This window comes from Rutidosis leptorrhynchoides, chromosome 6, assembly GCF_046630445.1.
Source record: "Rutidosis leptorrhynchoides isolate AG116_Rl617_1_P2 chromosome 6, CSIRO_AGI_Rlap_v1, whole genome shotgun sequence".
In the NCBI taxonomy this organism is placed as follows: Eukaryota; Viridiplantae; Streptophyta; class Magnoliopsida; order Asterales; family Asteraceae; genus Rutidosis; species Rutidosis leptorrhynchoides.
The window spans coordinates 142,439,486-142,458,006 of NC_092338.1; the positions used below are offsets into that span (position 1 = coordinate 142,439,486).

At 31.9% G+C, this 18,521-nt stretch overlaps 1 protein-coding gene across 1 annotated transcript; it reads right to left on the reverse strand.

Moving 5' to 3' along the window:
* Positions 1-3,709: 3,709 nt before the first annotated feature.
* Positions 3,710-5,143, reverse strand: LOC139851442 (heavy metal-associated isoprenylated plant protein 4). Its single transcript, XM_071840478.1, has 4 exons — positions 5,032-5,143; positions 4,486-4,646; positions 4,160-4,247; positions 3,710-4,069 (listed from the first exon to the last, which is right to left on the reverse strand). The coding sequence occupies exons 1-4, from the start codon at positions 5,141-5,143 to the stop codon at positions 3,738-3,740; spliced, it is 693 nt and encodes a 230-aa protein (XP_071696579.1). The 3' UTR covers positions 3,710-3,737.
* Between the last annotated feature and the right edge of the window lie 13,378 nt (positions 5,144-18,521).

An 18,521-nucleotide genomic window follows, 5' to 3' on the forward strand; every position in this document is an offset into this window, starting at 1 on the left:
TTATTCCTCGGATAAGAAGAGTTGAATGAATGTGAGCAGAAAGTCAACATAATGACATTTAAGAGTAGTTAAATGTTTGCCCAAGTTTAAGTTTAAGTATGCAAGTACTTAAGTGTAGTTCGTTTTACTAAGTTCCCATTCTTAGTAAGTTTTCATTTTTAGTAAGTTTCCATGTTTAGTAAGTTAGTGTTGAACACTATTGAGTCGTTCTTAATAAGTCCACCACTTATTAAGTGTGTAGGTGACTAGGTGTTGTTCACTTAGTGAGCGTATGATTACTATAGTCGGGTTTGATATTGTGCACCATACCCAAACATCTATGCCACCACCGAGTCACTTGAATGATCTATTGTTACCGGTTGGCCCAGGATCTCTTGACCAGAATCTAAGTCTTGGCATTCGAGATCCACAAGCGTCCCATAATGGTACCAAGGATCACCCTAGGCCTTAAGTAGCGTTGACGTTCGAGTAATTTCACGCTATCGTGAATGACTATTGTAATCGTATGTCATAATCTTATAATATAAGTATTATAATATAAGTAGTACATTATTAGTGTTAGTAGTAGTATAAGTGTGTAAGTGTTAAGTAGTATAAGTAGTATTGTATAAGTAGTATTAAGTAAGTGATTAGTAATATTAGGGTTTAGTAGTTAAGTAGTATTAGTAGTTAGAGTTAAGTAGTAAGTAGTAGTATTAATTAATTAGGTTTAATTAATTAAAGTAGTATTAATGATTAGGGTTTAGTGGTGTATTTAGGTTTAGGTAGTAAATTAGGGTTTAATAATTTAGGGTTAGGTTAATTAGGGTTTCTAATAATTAATGTAATATATATATATATATATATATATATATATATATATATATATATATATATATATATATATATATATATATATATATATATATGTGTGTATGTCGTGTATAGTATATGTATATATGTTTTATTATTTTTTATTTATAAATATATATGTATGCCGATATGTATATATTTAAGTATATATTTTTTTAAATAGTATATATATGTATATGTAACGTGTATATATATATGTGTATATACTTTCCAATTATAACCACATTAACATAATCTTTATTAGGTTTTAGGTTTTTTTTAAGGATCAAACACTTTTATCTTTTTTTTTTGTCGATTACAACATATATATATATATATATATATATATATATATATATATATATATATATATATATATTTGTTACATGTATATGTATATATCTATGCGTGTATATGTATATAATGTATATGTATATATTTGCTTGAATTAACAAGATCGAAACATGAATATGAATTGAAAGTAAAGATCAAAGGTAATGTAATTAGGCTTAGGGTTTATGTTATACCTTGAAGATATGAAGATGATTAACAAAAGAAAAGAAGAAACACTTGATGATGAAGATCAAACCCGAAAATATTATGAACACCTTGAAGATTCGATGAACGCGACAAATATCAACCCTGAAACAAGAAGCAAACGAACACGATAACACTATGGTGATGGGTGGCGATCGGCTTAGGGTAAAACCGAAGGGTGGCCTCGGTTTTGGATATGACCGAGAGGTGGTGGTTATGTGGTGTTTCTTGGTAGTCGATGGTGGTTGTAATGTGGTAGGGTGGCGACTTTTGATGGTGGTGGTGGTGATTCCTTGGCCGAAAACCAAAGAAGAGAGGGAGGTTGAGATTGTGATTTTGAGAGAAGATTATAAGAATGTTTTGGTACAACAAAAGCATTAGCCTAGGTCTCTATTTATAGGTGAGGTTAGAAGGTTCTAGGTTTAGGGTAAAATGGGAAAACTTGGTGCCAAAGTAATCGATTAGGGTTAGGGTTTGCATGGGTGGTGGTGGCCGTGAATATGGGGGGGGGCAAAATAGTCTTTTTGCCCATTAAAAAAATCGACCAAAAGGGTTTAGGGTTAGAGTTGGAACTTTTCACTTTAGTCCTTGATCTTGTGATTAGTTTAAATGGTTCTTTAAGTATCCAAGTTTAATCATTTAAGTGTACAAGTTTTAAGGTTATTCATTTTGTTCACGAAAGTTTATTAGCTTGTCATTTTTATCTTTTATTAACTTGACAATTATTGCACAAAGTTAATTAATATATTTTATAACTCTTAATACTTAACAATTGTCGATTAAAGTTTAATCATTAAGTTTTAATTATATTGTTTGGGCATTTAATATTGGAAGAAATATAGAATGGAAAAATGAGGGTTGTTATACACAACATGTCCTAAGACCAAGAGTCCCTTAGTACTCTAAAACTAATTGGTAGTAGATGGATAAACCCCTAGAATTACATGCATACATTTTTTTCCCATCTGATGCGGGACTTTGGCTTGCACCCTTACAAACCTCCCGTCAAACTCAAGACCATCCGGTCCTCCCCTCCAACTTTAGTTTGGCCTAACCTTTCCACCACCAAACAGATCTCTCAACTTGATGTGGGTCAGATCAAAGAGACTTTCGGTAAAAGGCTTCAGGATCGAGTCATCGTTACCCCGACATAGGAGTGTACACGCATGCAATCAGAGGTGCACCCATAATGCCATCCACCACATCCGGGATATGGTCTGGCTTTGGGTACCACTGATATGATTGAATTCCCCAAACAACATGTCCTACACATATGCCCAAGAATTCTTTAGTTTTCTAAAATCAATTGGTAGTAGAGGGAGGTAACCCTCAATCATCTCCTTTCTGTCTAGAATGTAGTGTAGAAAAGAAAAGAACTTTTATTGCTTCAGAGCTACTTAGAACTGATAGGATAGGCATTCTATTTGAAAGAAAATGGCTACCCTAAGGTGGGATAATATACATAATTTTTTTTTGTTCCCATATCCAACGTGGTATTTAATTTGCACCCTCACATGCACCGTTCCCCCTTTTGGGGGGTTACGGGACAACATTTTAACCCGAAAACTATATAGCATGAGTTACATTTCAACGAATTTCCCATCAAAACTCATGGCCGTTTGGTCAATAGTTTTTCTCGCCAAAAATGAAGGGATGCACCCTTTCATTTTCAACCACCGAATAACAGATTTATGACATTGATTTTTGGTTTCTAGCTTTTTCTTTAATATCTACATAATACCCAACACATTCTCTCTAATACACAACATTTGTTTGTTCTCGCCTAAAATCAAATTAAAGTTCATGTCTTATACCAATTGAGTTTTTGTGATTCCAATGCTCGATAGGGTTGAAATACTTAATCGAGAAATTGTAACTAGGGATGACAATGGATGTTCCATCAATGGATATCCACCCGATCCAATCCATATATAATAGATAAAGATAATGTAAATAGACGAATAATAGGTATGGATATAGATGATCTATATATTTTGTGGATCGGATATGGATAACAATTTATCATAAGAATTATGATAATGGTTATGATAGTCCAAATTAGCATTTTCACCATTCTAATGGAAACTTAATTCTGTGATCATTAAATTGTTATTTCTCAAAGTAACATATTTAGATTATTTTAAAAGTATATTTACTTATTGCAACGTATTTTGCTCAATTAAATTTACAATTGTACACAAATTATAATCAATACATGATTTGAATCAATCTAGATTTTCAATTCAGTTACCTTGTTTTCTTACACCCAGTATAGATAATGATTACCATATTTTTTACAATACATAAGACAAATCTAATTAACGAGCATATAATTAGTGCAGGTCCTTTAATTTGGTACGTGCTCTACTTTACATTACTAAACACGCATTTGGATTTTCGTCACTAAACAACTGAGGAGCGTAAACATAATGCACGAAATACGGGACCTCGCCATCTTTACCCTTCGCTGGTACTTTCGTCTTTTCTTCAGTTGCTTCAATCTTTGTAGATACAACATCAACAATCGCTTTCTCTTTCGGTTCCACCTTCTTCTCAATAACCTTTGAAGGAGGAGGTTCAGGTATAATTTCAGCGTGTTTGCGAGCTCTCTTTTGCATATACGTCACAATCTTGTCAGCCTCAATGGTCCCTTCAATTACAACAGTCTGTGATTTTATATCGGTTTTCACATTGTGTATACCTGTAGTTTAATCCCATATATCACACTTATTACAACGTGTTATATGGTTAAATTCATGTAATGGATTAAATGAATTGGATGTACATTCACCTTTGTGTTTGAGTAGCTTTGCTCGAAGATCATTCTCGCATTGATCACAATGCATATATGCTTTTATCTTGGTGGTCCTTATAGTTTCCTTCGGATAAAAACAAAATCTAATCATTATTAAAACTTTGATCATTCGAATTAAACTCGAATCATAGTACATCACATTTAGCTTTATTTAACTGATTCATGATTCGAGTTTACCATATTAGCTAATACGTATTATATATATTAAAGACCGATCTATTAACGATGTACAGAAATTAAAAAAAAAAAAAAATTAATCATCAACCATATGTACATATGTGTTAAGTTCTGGTAACTCTTACTTTCTTGGTGTCCTTCTTCTCTAGTGGTTTCTTGTCATGTGATATAATCTCAACCTTTCTCCTACTCCATTTTTCTAATCTTTCATGTAATTTCTTTACTTCAAAAGTCCCCTCCACTGTAATTTCACCTTTCTCATGCTTAACATCCACTTTATGGACCCCTTTTTATTACAAAAAGAAAAAGTACAACATAACACTTGCTTGGCAAAAAAAGATGAATGCGAAAAAGGATATCGCAACATTTCACGAACAATACAAAAAGGAAGGGTTATGATCTGCCCACTATTTTTTATCCATAGACCACCAAACAAGTTTTAAACTGTATATTGTACAACATCATAAAACATGTTTAGTGGTGTATAGATGAAATGGTGATTTATGGATCACTCTCCGTATGAATATGTTCATTGAATTTACATAATTTGAGATAAAATTTATATTTTTAAAGATTTTTTCTTAATATGATTGTCATTAATGTGCATAAAAGTGTTGTAAATTTCAATAACTGTCACTTTAATGTTGCTAGCATTAGAGATTGAACCGTACCTGGAGTTCTCATGAGAGGCTTCTTAATATCATGAGCACATTTTGGGCAATGCAGATTAACTTTGTAAACTGCAATGTTAATGGTTTCTTTCTTTTCTTCTACTTTGGCCATGAATTGAGGGGTAACTTAACTGGTTTCAGTTCTTAGAGTTATCTATGACCATGAATTAAGTGTTCTTTAAGTTACATGATTGGTGGGAATTTAACCAGAGTGGTTTACTAACCACTGAAAAACATATGAACCAATTTCATGTTTGGTAGCTTAATTCATGTCACAATTTGAAAAATTCTAACTTACTATCTCATGTCACTCAAACACAAGGTCAAAAGTTATTATATATATACGTATATATATACGTATATATATATACGTATATATATACGTATATATATACGTATATATATACGTATATATATATATATATATATATATATATATATATATATATATATATATATATATATATATATATATATATCGTTTGTTTGTTAAAATTATAATAATATTAAAATAATAGTAGTAATGGTAAAAATAATAATAATGATAATATTTGTTGCACATGTGGTGAATGTTTACATATTATATGGTGAAGTTAACATACATCTGGTTAATGTTAACATACATCTGATGAATTTCTATATTTATTACTTAATATAGTATCATACATCTCAAGAATGTTAATGTACCTTTAATTTTTATTGTACATTTGGTGAATGTTAACATACATCCGGTGTATATATATATATATATATATATATATATATATATATATATATATATATATATATATATATATATATATATATATAAACACAAGGTCAAAAGTTATTGTGACTATATGCGTACATGTAAGAAATACATATAACTGCCAACAATCATAATGAGAGGTGATAATTTTAAAAATGATTTTGATAGATCTACTAGTATTTATAAATCGATTTCTAAAATATCTTTTTATAAATGTAAAATAATTAGGCCGATGTGAGAGAAACTATAAAAGGTATTTTGAGAAAATATGTTTAAGTTTGATTTGACGGTTCTATCAAAATTTAGAGTGAAAATTTTATCACCCAACCAGAATACACAAAGTTTAAGAAAATACATTATATCATTGTATGCGTGTTAGAGCATTAGGTGTTCGTTACTATTTTGCAGTGTCCATTTCAAAGTCGAATATGACCTTGAAATTAATTAAAGTAAGGTGTCGTTCGGTGTTCATTTTTGTATTCATTTCAAGGTTGAATATGACGTGGACCAATAAAAAATATAATAATTAAAAAAAATTAAACCCACTGTCGGTTAACCGAAGATGGGAGGGGGATGGTGGAATGGAAGCCGGGGCGGGGTGTTGTTTTTGCCATTCATTTGGTCGATGGTGGAAATGAAGTCGGACACCCAATGCTCTTAAAATAAAGAATTTTAATTTATGAAATCCTTTTACAAATAACCATGAGATAGTATTTGAGACTTTTTTTTGTAAGCGAGTAAACTCTCTTATGAACGAGTACATTGGCTCACCATAGAAGGTAAAACTTCGGGTAATCAAGCCCTCCGAGTGCGAGACCTGGTACCGGGTGAATTGCGCATTATACGCACCCTTTAGTCACACTCTCTTTTTGAACTATTTGGCATAGTCAGGAATTAAACTCGGATGGTGTGCTTCATTGGACAACTCGGGAATATTTGAGACTTAATATGTTGTATTTGTAAAATATATATGAAGTTTGATGACAAACTATAAAGTTGAGAGATTGAAAATAAAATTTAAATACTCCGTATTAGTTTAGGGTTCTTAATTGGAAAGATGACCAAAGTTATCATCCCCAACAAATCTCACCTGCAACCGACCAATAAATAGAAAATTTTTGTTTTTAAAAAATAGTAAAACAAAATTAATAATAAAATTGACGCGCCATGAAAATGGTAGAATCAAATTTTCATGGGCTTTAAATCCTGTCTGAATTCAATTTAGACTTTAAATGGCAGTCAAGACGCCAATAAATCGACGCTTGCTGTTGACTAAAAAATAGAACCACTGGATTATATATTATATATGATAGATTTAGAATATATATATTTTAATAGATAAATATTTGAGGTTGCAATCATACTTTTCGAGTTTTCGAGTTTCACCTTCCTCATACACCACTCATGTGGTATTGGTTTTGTTGCTGTTGTTGATATACAATATATAATAATTGTTATAGAATTCATAAAGGGAGGTGATCCTCACATACTACTTTTTGATCCGTGTATACTTTTGTCTCATAAATTTACAGTTATGCCCCTAGATTAATTTAGAGAGTTGAACTTATATTATTATTATTATAAGTATAATTAAGAGTAAAATAGATAATTAGTTGTACATAGATCAAAAGGTAGTGTGTGATGATCGCATCCTATTTATAAAACCTATAAAATGGATTAAATACTAGATAAATTGAGGACTAGAAATTGCTCTTCCATATGGTTAGAAAGAACGACACTAGTAACTTCGCCCCTTCGACTAATAAGACATAGATTGATGTCTTTTTTTAGTAAGAATTGTTCCTAGTCGCAAGTATACCGTTGACAACTCTTCGTGGATAAACATCTAATTAAGCTTTAGTGGTACTTTTGAAAACCTGATTTTGGAGGAAGATGTTGGTGGCAAGGACGAGAGGATGATCAATGGTCGCTTGTTACGTGAGGATTTTCAACGGCCTATGTATTTTACAAGTGTTAGATTTTAAGTTCTAATGAAAAAATAAATAAACAAATAAATAAGAAGATGATGGTAAAAGGTAGAAGGTTTTTGTGTTCAGCTACTCGAGAGAGCGAGTAATCTGACCACATACCCTGCTGCAGTGGCGAAGCCACCTTATGGCTACCGGGGTCACTTGACTCCACTGAAAATGTCTTACATAGTGTTAACCAATCAGGACTCATTAATCAAGTTTATATTATGAAGCTAGTCTACAGTAACGTGTCAAGTAATGCTTCAATTTTTTATTGGGCCAAATTTTTTTAAATAGCCCAATATACTTATCTTTATGATCCAACTTAATATTCTTCAGGATTGTATGAATTAATTAATTTATATATTAAATTAAGTGTAAGTAATATTTGGCAACCAATTAAGTTTACCGCTTATCTAAATTCAGTTAATATTTACCATTTATCATTCTTAATTGTATTTTTATTACTTAATTTTAGACTATGATCCATATAGTTAATTATAAGCAAATAACTATAACTGGAAGCAAAACTAACTTATTATTTTGTTGATAACATTTAAAGTTTTCATTGTTGAAAAAAGTTGATTTTTATTTTATGACACCACTCACAAAAATTCTGGCTTCACCACTGCCCTGATGTATGCAGTATAGCAGGATTACTTAGTGGCTGTTCAAATCCTTCCCATCAGTAAATATTCTTTCTAGACAGGTTTCGAACCTTAAACCTCTTGCAATTATCCCATCAGTAAATATGCTATTTTATGATGGTTACCAACGGGTAATTTGTCAGCTTGTAATTATGATTTCACTATAAAAGAGGTAAACCCTTGAACTAAGAGACCGAGTTCAACGATTATATATATTCTTAAAAAATCATATCGAGTATTTAAATTTGCAACTAAACCCTTGAACTAAGAGACTGAGCTACTTTTATCGTTTTCACTTGTTATTCTTTTGGCGGAAAATATAAAATTAAATTAAGTTGATCCGAAGATCAAATAAGTACAATTGTTTCGAACTCTAAAAATCGAACAATTGTTTCGAAGTCTAAAAATCTTTGAATAGACCCAATGATCTACATGACTAGAAGTTTCCTATTGCGTCAGATTTAAAATACATTCAAAACCAATTACATAATATCACAATATGGCTTACAACAAAACAAATACATCGAGACGTCAAGCCAAGTAACCTCATGTATATATTAAGGATCAAAACTAGAAGCAATTGTAACAAATTGTAACAAGAATGAATGAAAGTGGGACCAAGTGACCTTCCGAAAACTCCGACCCTAAACAAAAGTCACAAGTACAAACTTCGACAAGACGCTAGAAGCTAATCGTCAGAAAACCAAAGAGCACCACCCTGGAGGCCGGCTACCATAAAACAAAAGATATACTTTCGTTGACAAACAATCCCCGAAGAAACTCACCTGTTTGTCAGAGAAACGCCGAAAACCACCAAGAATCGTCTGACAATGTAACACTATCGTCAGTCAACCGTAAAAACAACGAGAGACAACCCAAAAAACCATATAAACCAATGTTGAAATAAAAAAAAGTTCGTCAAATAAAACCGACAACGCGGTGCATAAGCAAATGTCGACAACAAACGTCTACCTCCTAACAAAAAGAGAAAGCCAAAGAGGTGAGGTGGAATAAAAAGAATAGGAACAAATCGAAGACCAAAGAAATGGAGGGAAGAGAAGATAGGAAGAATTATGCGGTAGTGCAAAAATTAAGAGGATAAGAAATAGATAAGATAAACGATCAGTGGGATCGAATCCTACAACCAACTTCGGCAACATCTAACCACTGGGGAACCAACTGTAACTGATAGCTACGAGACAGGTTCAAACATTTTGAGAAAATGCTTTGGTGAGCCTGCCATTGTGAAAAACAGAATCCACCGAAAAAAGCCGATGATAATCCCCATAACAAATCATTCACATCTCAAACACGTCGTAACAACAACTGAGTAAATCGTCGACCAAAAAACAAAGAAAAAAGGAGAGCAATTACCTTTTCAATGAACCAGCAAATAGAAAATTGCCAACTCAAGATCTACAATGGAAATCCGCAGAGTGCAATACGCCCGCCACTAAACGACCCCGGAAAAGATGAATGACGACTAAATCCTACCAGAACGCCGAAAGGGCGAAGTAGAGAGGGAACGAGATAGAACGAAAAAACTAAGGAAAATAAGCCCAAGAAGCTAGCAGACGGGGTACCAGTGCGGTGTCGGTGGCCGGAGAAATGGGGAGTGATGGAAAATAAACGATTCATTACACACCAGAATACCCTTAAGTGGTTAATGAACAAGTTAGGGAAAAATGAGAAGAACCCTCTAGATTTTCCCTTAAGTGGGTAATAAACTGTTGGTTAGTGATCCAATGATAATATTCAAATGTTAATCACTTTGTTTTGATGATGACACCAAGTCTTATGTGCTTAAACAACATATAGAACAACACAAGTTCACAAGCCTACACTATCTCAAGTAAAAGATCAATTCATAATAATAAAATTAGCAAAAATAAATCACGGCTGATCCACGGTCGACCGTAGGCCTGACCGTGGATGTCACAATAATAAAATTGACAAAAATAAATCACGGCTGATCCACGATCGACCATAGGCCTGACCGTGAATGCCCTGTACAATCAGTTTCAAACGATTTTTGAAAATATGATCCACGGTCGACCTCAAGGCTGACCATGGATCGACCGCAGTTCTTCCCGTTACCAAATCCATTCACTTTGAGTTAGACCACTTTGAGACATCTATAATTTACAAAACTTCTCTAAATATACTTAGAATATTTGCCTTCTTTGTTTTCAAAAGAGTTTTGAACCAAAAGATGTTTATCTTGATTATTCACACCTAATGAGACCTTAATGACAATTTAACTTGAAATAAGATTAAACACACAAGTGTTATATCTTTTTATCCTATTACATAGTGTCATTTAAACATACTAATAATGGTCATTAAAGTCCCAATTAAAGAGGTGCTCTCCCATTAGTTTTAAGTACCATTGTATGTATGTAAATGTAATTAGTTCAAGCTAGTCAAGGTTGTAACAAGGATCATTAAGTTCCAACTAGATTCAAACTAGTTCAATTAAGATATAACAAGGTTCTAAAGAGCTAGATAATTCCATCAAAGAAAAGACAAATGGTTAAAGTCATGGTGTCATGGTGCAAAATTCAGCATTTACGTCTTTTGGAATCAATGACAAAAGTCTCAAGAGAAGATGCTTTCCTCATTTGCAAACAACCAATGGAGCTAGATACTTCCACCCATGTATTGACAAGATTAGATGTTGACACATGCATATAAGTCTTACAAGAAAAATTTTGGAAGGTTGCTATTTGCCAATTATCACATGCATACTTACCTCTTTTGGATAAGCAAGTTTATGACAATGGTAAACTAAGGAAAAGATGCCATCCTTATTTGTAGAATGCTTCCAAGACCATTGCAAGTAACTTTGAATCTTTGTTTTGAAGATTCAAACGGCTAAGTATGCCCATCACCTTGCACTTCTATTTTGCCTATTTAAACAAGGCTTGAAGATACTTGAAGATTACCTCTTTCCAACACACTTTCAAATCAATACGAGTTGATCTCCTAAGCTTTAACAACACATTTTTAGAGAGATCATGATCATGAGAGAAAGAGAGATTCTACTTAATTAGTAGAATTATGTGTAACCTCCAAAGCTTAATTTCTATCATTTGTGAGTTTGTAAACTACATTCTTTGATAGTAATCAAAGAAATAGTATAGTTCTCTTTGGAGAATTTGTAATAGTGGGTGACATACTAGCTTTAGGTTAAGTTCTTGTGGTAAGAATATCATTGTACTTAGTGATCCCTCTTCCTTAAAGGGAATTAGGAAGTTGATCATATTCCGATTTGGAAATTTGGTGCTTGTCAAAGGTGAAGACAAGTGAGATCTAGGTAGTCTTTGGGGTGATCGAAGATGGTGATGATGTAGCTTATTGAAGAGCTTTTGGAGTAACCGGATCTCCACCGTATTTGGAGAAAGCTAGTGAAGATAACTCTCAATTGTTTGGAACGTAAATTTTATCTTGAAAGAGCTAGTCTTGCATCACGATAATAATTTTCGGTCGATAAGGCATGTTCAAGATTCAAATGAAGTTGAATGCTTCAACGAAGAGAATGAAGACAACATGTTTTCCAGCAACTTCAAAACACTCACGTGATGTGGATTCACGAAAGGAACACGAGTGCTCAAACTTACATCCATTACATTGAGGAAAAATACCACCATTCACATGGTGAGGTAAATTTTTTTGTTTTTTGTAAAAAAAACTATAAAATAATAGGTTTAAAGCTTCTGAACTCTAAATGTTGTGATAGTTAACAAAACATTGGTTAAAAATGAAACACTTGAACAAAGAAACTTTCTTTGAATAAACCAAGTTAAAGTTTGAAAAATAAGTCTCCCATATTAAACATGAAAAGAAAAATGTGGGGTTGGGTCAAAATCACAACTATAGTGTACACAATAGAAACACCATGAAACTTGCCATGAAACTTAGGTCAATACAATGTATGAAATTACTTGTGCCTTGAATCCTTGCATGAAAAATGACATGAGTTATTGTTTGATATGTGATTGATTGATTGATTTTACATGCTAGAATACGTAGGTTGTCACACATCTTAGAGCCTAAAGTGATAGACATAATATCTAAGATTAGACTCTAAGCATCTCAATAAGTATTCTAGAAACTCATATAGTCAAAAGGTTACTTAGTGGTAATAATGATTTGAAACTAAAATCACTAGCTTGTGACTATTTTGAACAAGGAAAAAAATTAACTTTCTTCAAAAATAAAAGTGATTTTAAAAGTCAAAGATATCAAATGATAAACCAACACTTGGCTATAAAAGACACCTTGAGTGAACCTATCATAAGTTTTTTGAAAACACACCTGATAAAACTCAAACCAGTCGGCGGTCGAACCTACGGTCGACCGTGGATCGACTGCATAGGCTCTGATCAAAATGTTCTTTTGCAATTTTAAGACCGGTCATGGTTTGATACTTTTAGATGTTGATTCTTTGTAAATTGGTTTTAAATTGTTTATTGGAAAGATCTAAACATTTGATAATGTAAAGCTATTTATTGTCATCAAATGACACTTGTTTATATAAGTGATAGTGATTCTCAAACAACTATAAGTATACACGATAAATTATTCTCACTCAAAACATGAACTTGGTTTATCAAATCTTATAATATAAACATGTCTAAAAGGATAAACTCTAGTGTTTGAGAAAGGTACTAAAATTGGTTAGGGCGAGAGTATTTAATGTTAAAAACCCCGGACCCAACAAATATTGGGTACCACGTTTTGTGTTTCTATCAAGTTGTAGGTTTGTTAACAAGTGTGGTGGAAGACGATGTAATCACAAGTACTCAAAACACATGTCCATGATAATTAAGTCACCCCGAGCACAAAGAACATGATGACGTGATGTAATGTTTAATGAACATATTTGAAGTACCATCATCGGTAGAGGTAACATTTCTTGCAAGTAAATATGCTACTTGAGTTCTAGCTTGCTATATGCATATATCTTAACATGGTAGCTAGGTCACAACTTATTTAAAAGTAGAAACATGTTATGCATATAATTGAGTAAAATGTCTTATGTGATTGCTAGTAAAACTAGAACTAAGATAAAAACATGTCAATATATGCATTGCATCAATACATATTCTCGTTAGATCTTACGAGCATAAAACTAATCACCCAAGATAAAATGTAATGGTCATTTGAGTGAATTCATCCTTAAAATATAAAGGGTCATTCTCATTAAATTGCTTTAACAAAGCAAATACTCAAGAAAAGATTCTAACATTAAGGGAGACAAGATCACAAAAGAAATCATAACAAATAAATCTTAGGAGACATCAATAGGAGACAAATTAGATCTTAAGTGTGTAGTCTAAGTTCTCCGTTTTCTAGGTGTAGTGTAGATTTTCAAAATTTAACTTTGTAGTCTTATTAAAAGAGTTGTATATGATTTCTATTGTGATGAGAGAACTCTTTCTAAGCTTATACTTAAATGATATTATTCTTGTCTAAATTGCTAGAGTAGTAGTCATCGATAAAAATTGTTAGCTACACGCTTAAGCATTTATTGAGTTGTCCAATGTCTAAAACACGCTTAGAAATATTAGGACGGATGATTGTTAATATTTGAGGTTAGAAAACTTTAGTTCATGCCCTTAATTTCTAAACTAGGATTAAGTTTGTGTCAAACAAACACCTAGAACAAACGAGTAAAATGAAAAGTTTCACCAACCTTTTATAAGTCAAAGAATTAGATAATTTTATCCCACACAAATGTTTATTCGAACTCTTTGTCCTAAGTCTTAATCTTACACGGAATGAAATTGATGTAAGTATGATGAGTGTTCTCAAATTCTTACTCAACTCATGAATCAAAGTGACTCCAAGATAGCACCCTTAAAATAAACCTAAAGAATACACTCAAATTTTAGGTTTGATAAGTGTTAAGGATTTAGACACATGTATGGAATTTAATGTTGAATTCTCACTCAAAGGTGAATGTGTGACTCTAAAAGGTAGGTACGTCTATAGGATACTCTTTAGAAAGCAAAACCTAACTAGGTCTAAATAGACGTCTGAGTAGCCTTAAGGATTAATAGAACATACATGAAAAGGCTACATCTTGCATCTTGATAGAATTTGGACATGCTTGCTTGATCATGTGTGTGAAATGGTAAAAGTTGGCAATACATTATTTGCTAAGAAGCATGAGAATAAAATGTTAATGACTTGGTTATTGATCCAATTAATCATTTTTCTTGTGAAAAGTTCTTCGAACTCATGGATGATAAGTATGAAATATACTTGATAGAGAAACTTGAATGCTTTATTGTACGCTTTACACTCTAGGTTTAACTCTAGGCTTCTGCTCATTATACACTAGGTGTAAACTGCATAATCTGTATCTCTTATATGTGCCATATATGTGTTCATTGCTTGTATAAGTGTGTGTGCAACATCTACATGCCATATTTGTATGCTTATGTGTTCGTATATGTGCAAATCTACTTGTCATACTTGCATGCTCATATGATCTTCATGCTTGACAACTTGAGTTATCTCTTTCGAACCTATGTTGTTTGAAACCACCTTGAAAAATGTTACCCTACACACTTAAAGATCATTAACTTGCTAATTGAATTATATTTATAAAGGCATTGTGCTCAATATTTGCTACATCCAACATGCTATATATTTTTCATCATGATTATGTGCTTACATGCTTATGATTTATTAAGATGTTGAAAAATTATGCTTGGATATTTTTATGCTCATGATCTAATAGAACACTCCAAATTGTTAACTAAAATACATGGACAATATTAACCGGTTAACATTATTCATAGTCAAGTTAACATATGTTGACATGATGATAATTATCTTAGATCATAGTTGTTGAGTGCATGATAAGTAATTGGATATTAGCTTGCTTGCCATGAATTATGTGATTGCTTGTTACACTATATCACTTAAGTGCACTCTGGGTTATATTTAAAAAAATAACTAAATAAGTAGTGATTTAACGTATATCGTATTTTGATATGAATTGCGAGTTAAATGCCTACCCGATCTAGTTATGTAGGTTATGAATATGCTCATCAAAATTCATGATGTGGAACATGCCTTTATTTGATTATCATGATTACTTGCTTGCCATGCATGATTGATACTTGTAGTGTGAATTCTAATTGAGTTTATTATGTGTGATTGCTTGTTTTGATGTGATATATGCTTTCCATAATGAAAATTATTCTTAAGTTCTATGTATGCATATATTTCTAACAATGCATGTGAGACTTCAAACGCAATGTTATGCTCATCACCCATGCAAAGGAAAGTCCAAATATGTCACACTTTTGAGCCGTTAAAAGGATTTTTTGAGAAATGTAAAGGGCTATATGAATTAGGGGTGGGCATAATATCCGAATCCGAATCCGAATCCGCAATCCGAATTATTCGAAAATTTGATCCGAAAATATCCGAAAATTCGGATATTCGAATTTTTGGATATTCGAAAATCGGATATCCAGATTTTCGGATTCGGATATCGAATCAATTTTCCAAAATTTTCGGATATTCGGATAATCCGATATCCGAAATAAAGTACACTTATTATTAATATATTTATTGTATTTATAGTTTAGTATCCCAATGTTATCGCTTATGGACCATATAGCTTTCAAGGTAAACTAAACTTTTAACTTTTAAGAGTAAAAGGAACAAAGATAACAGATAGAAACAATCAATCGTTACAAAGAGTAAAGTTAGTATCCTTTGAACTTTTATTAATACTGTTTCTTGTTGAAACTAACTTGCATTCATATTTGGATACACTTTTTGTTTGGTTCATCCTTAAAAGATGGATTTGTATCATTTTTATTGTAACAATTATGACATACTAATTATAAATTGATTCGCGTTCTAGAAAACATAAAGTTATTATTTGATATAGAATAAATCACTATATAAGAAATAAATCACAGTACATCAAAAGTTATAAGAAATATAGCAGTATATGTTAAGCAGATAATTTGTATGAATATCTCTATATAAACAGTTAACTAGATATAACTGTCATGTGTGTGTTACGATGATGTGTTAATCATGTTTTGAACTCTGTTATGTTTTTTACGATGATGTATTAATCGTGTTTTGAACTTTTGTAATACGAACTATAGAATGTTGAACTTATTCGTATGTGACTTGTTATGTAATATATGTATTGCCATTTGTATTTTTTGCATTTATTAGATATAGTTCGGATATTCGGATAATCCGGTATCCGAATCTGAAATTTTGGATATTCGATTTTCGGATATTCAAAATATCGGATTCAGATTTCGGATGGCCGTATTCATTATCCGAATTTTCGGATATCCAAAATTCCGGATATCCAGTTTTGCCCACCCCTAATATGAATCATGGGTATCATGTGCCTTGGAGATTCGGATGATGGTGGATAGCTACTGTTTAGAAGAGTGGTGTATGTGCATTAGTTGGTTTATGCATAACCTCTTGGTTCTTGAAAGAACAAACACGTGTAGCTCTCTCTACTACCAAATTCGAGTATATAGCGATTGAAATATCATGTGCTCAAGGCTTATGGATGAAACAAACTTTCCTCGATTAAGGTACTACTTCTTCCGAAACACATATATGTGTGCATTTTCTTGCTAAAATTGGACTAGTCAACCTAATAAGTGATTATTTGAACACCAATTTAGCTTTGATCATTGTATGATAAGTGAAAATTTAACATGCTCTATATGTTTAGGTTATACATATGTTCATCACTAAGTATACAAAGAGATACGCTCTTTGTAACGACACTGGATTTTCCAACTTTTATTAATAATATTTATTATTAATGCTTGCGTTTTATTAAATGTATTTTTATACATTTACTTGTTATCGTAATTGACTTTACATGTCCCGACTTGTCTTTGTGACACACGTACTTTTCACGAATAATATTTTGAATATTATTTACGTTCAAGATTAATTATTATTAATCATTTTTAATTAACTAGTGTAAGTAGTTAATTACTTGGGCTTTATTTAATTAATTGTTACATACTTGGATTTGGGCCTTTATTAATGGACATGGACTTGGAAGCCCACCCTACTTTTTTAATGGACTAATTAGCCCATTATTATGTAAGTATTTCATTAAGACAAAACAAGATTAATTAGTGATATGTGGAGACTTGTTACTAGTATACTTACACTTCTTTCCCATGCCATTTAGCTTTAATACCATTTTGAGCTCACACCATCTACCAACATTTGAAAGATTGCTTTTGACCTTTCCCCTTTTGTCCTCTAAACCGTCGGTGTCCATGGACAAAGAGGGAGTTCCATTTTCAAATTTTTTTGTTACTTATTAGCTTGTATTACTTCACTTTTACACACACTTCATTTTACTACTCTTTTTCTCTCATATTTTCTCTCTACATTGTATGTAACATGAACTATTTTCTTCTTCGTTTTCCCTTTGAAAACCAAATTCTAGCACAAGTATCATCATCAATTACTTGTTTTGTTACTTGTTCTTTTGTTGTTGTTTACTTACTAGTTGTTAAGAATCAAACTTTCTAGTTTATTCTTCATATTATCTTGTTTATACAAGAACATACAAGAAGCAAGGAGGATCAAGTTTATAGTTTGATTTCTCCATAAAACTTGTTAAAAAGAAAAGTTCATGAGCTTTATAATCATACTTGTGTTCATGTTTTGTAGACTTAAATTCTTAAGATCCAAGCTTGACTTGAATCTTCTTAAATATGAAACAAACATGAACATAATACTTGTAACTTTAGTTTATTTCTTTCTTTTATAAGTACTTTAAGTTGTGATGTTGTTAATTTGGTCAAGTATTACTAGTTAAGCTTGATCTCATATTTCTTGAAACTAAAGGTAACTTTATAAGTTCAAGAACATGGAAGTATAACTTTCTAGTTATAACTTCATACACTTGTGTTAGATCTAAGTTTCTGTAGCTTATGGTCTTCCAAATTTGTTGTAAACAAGAGCTTATAAGCTTATATACATTTTACAAGTTGAAAATCTAAGTTTCATAACTTATGGTTTCATTAAAGTGAAGATCCAAGTTTTGTAACTTAGGATCTAACTTAAGAACACTAGATCTAGACTTTCTAG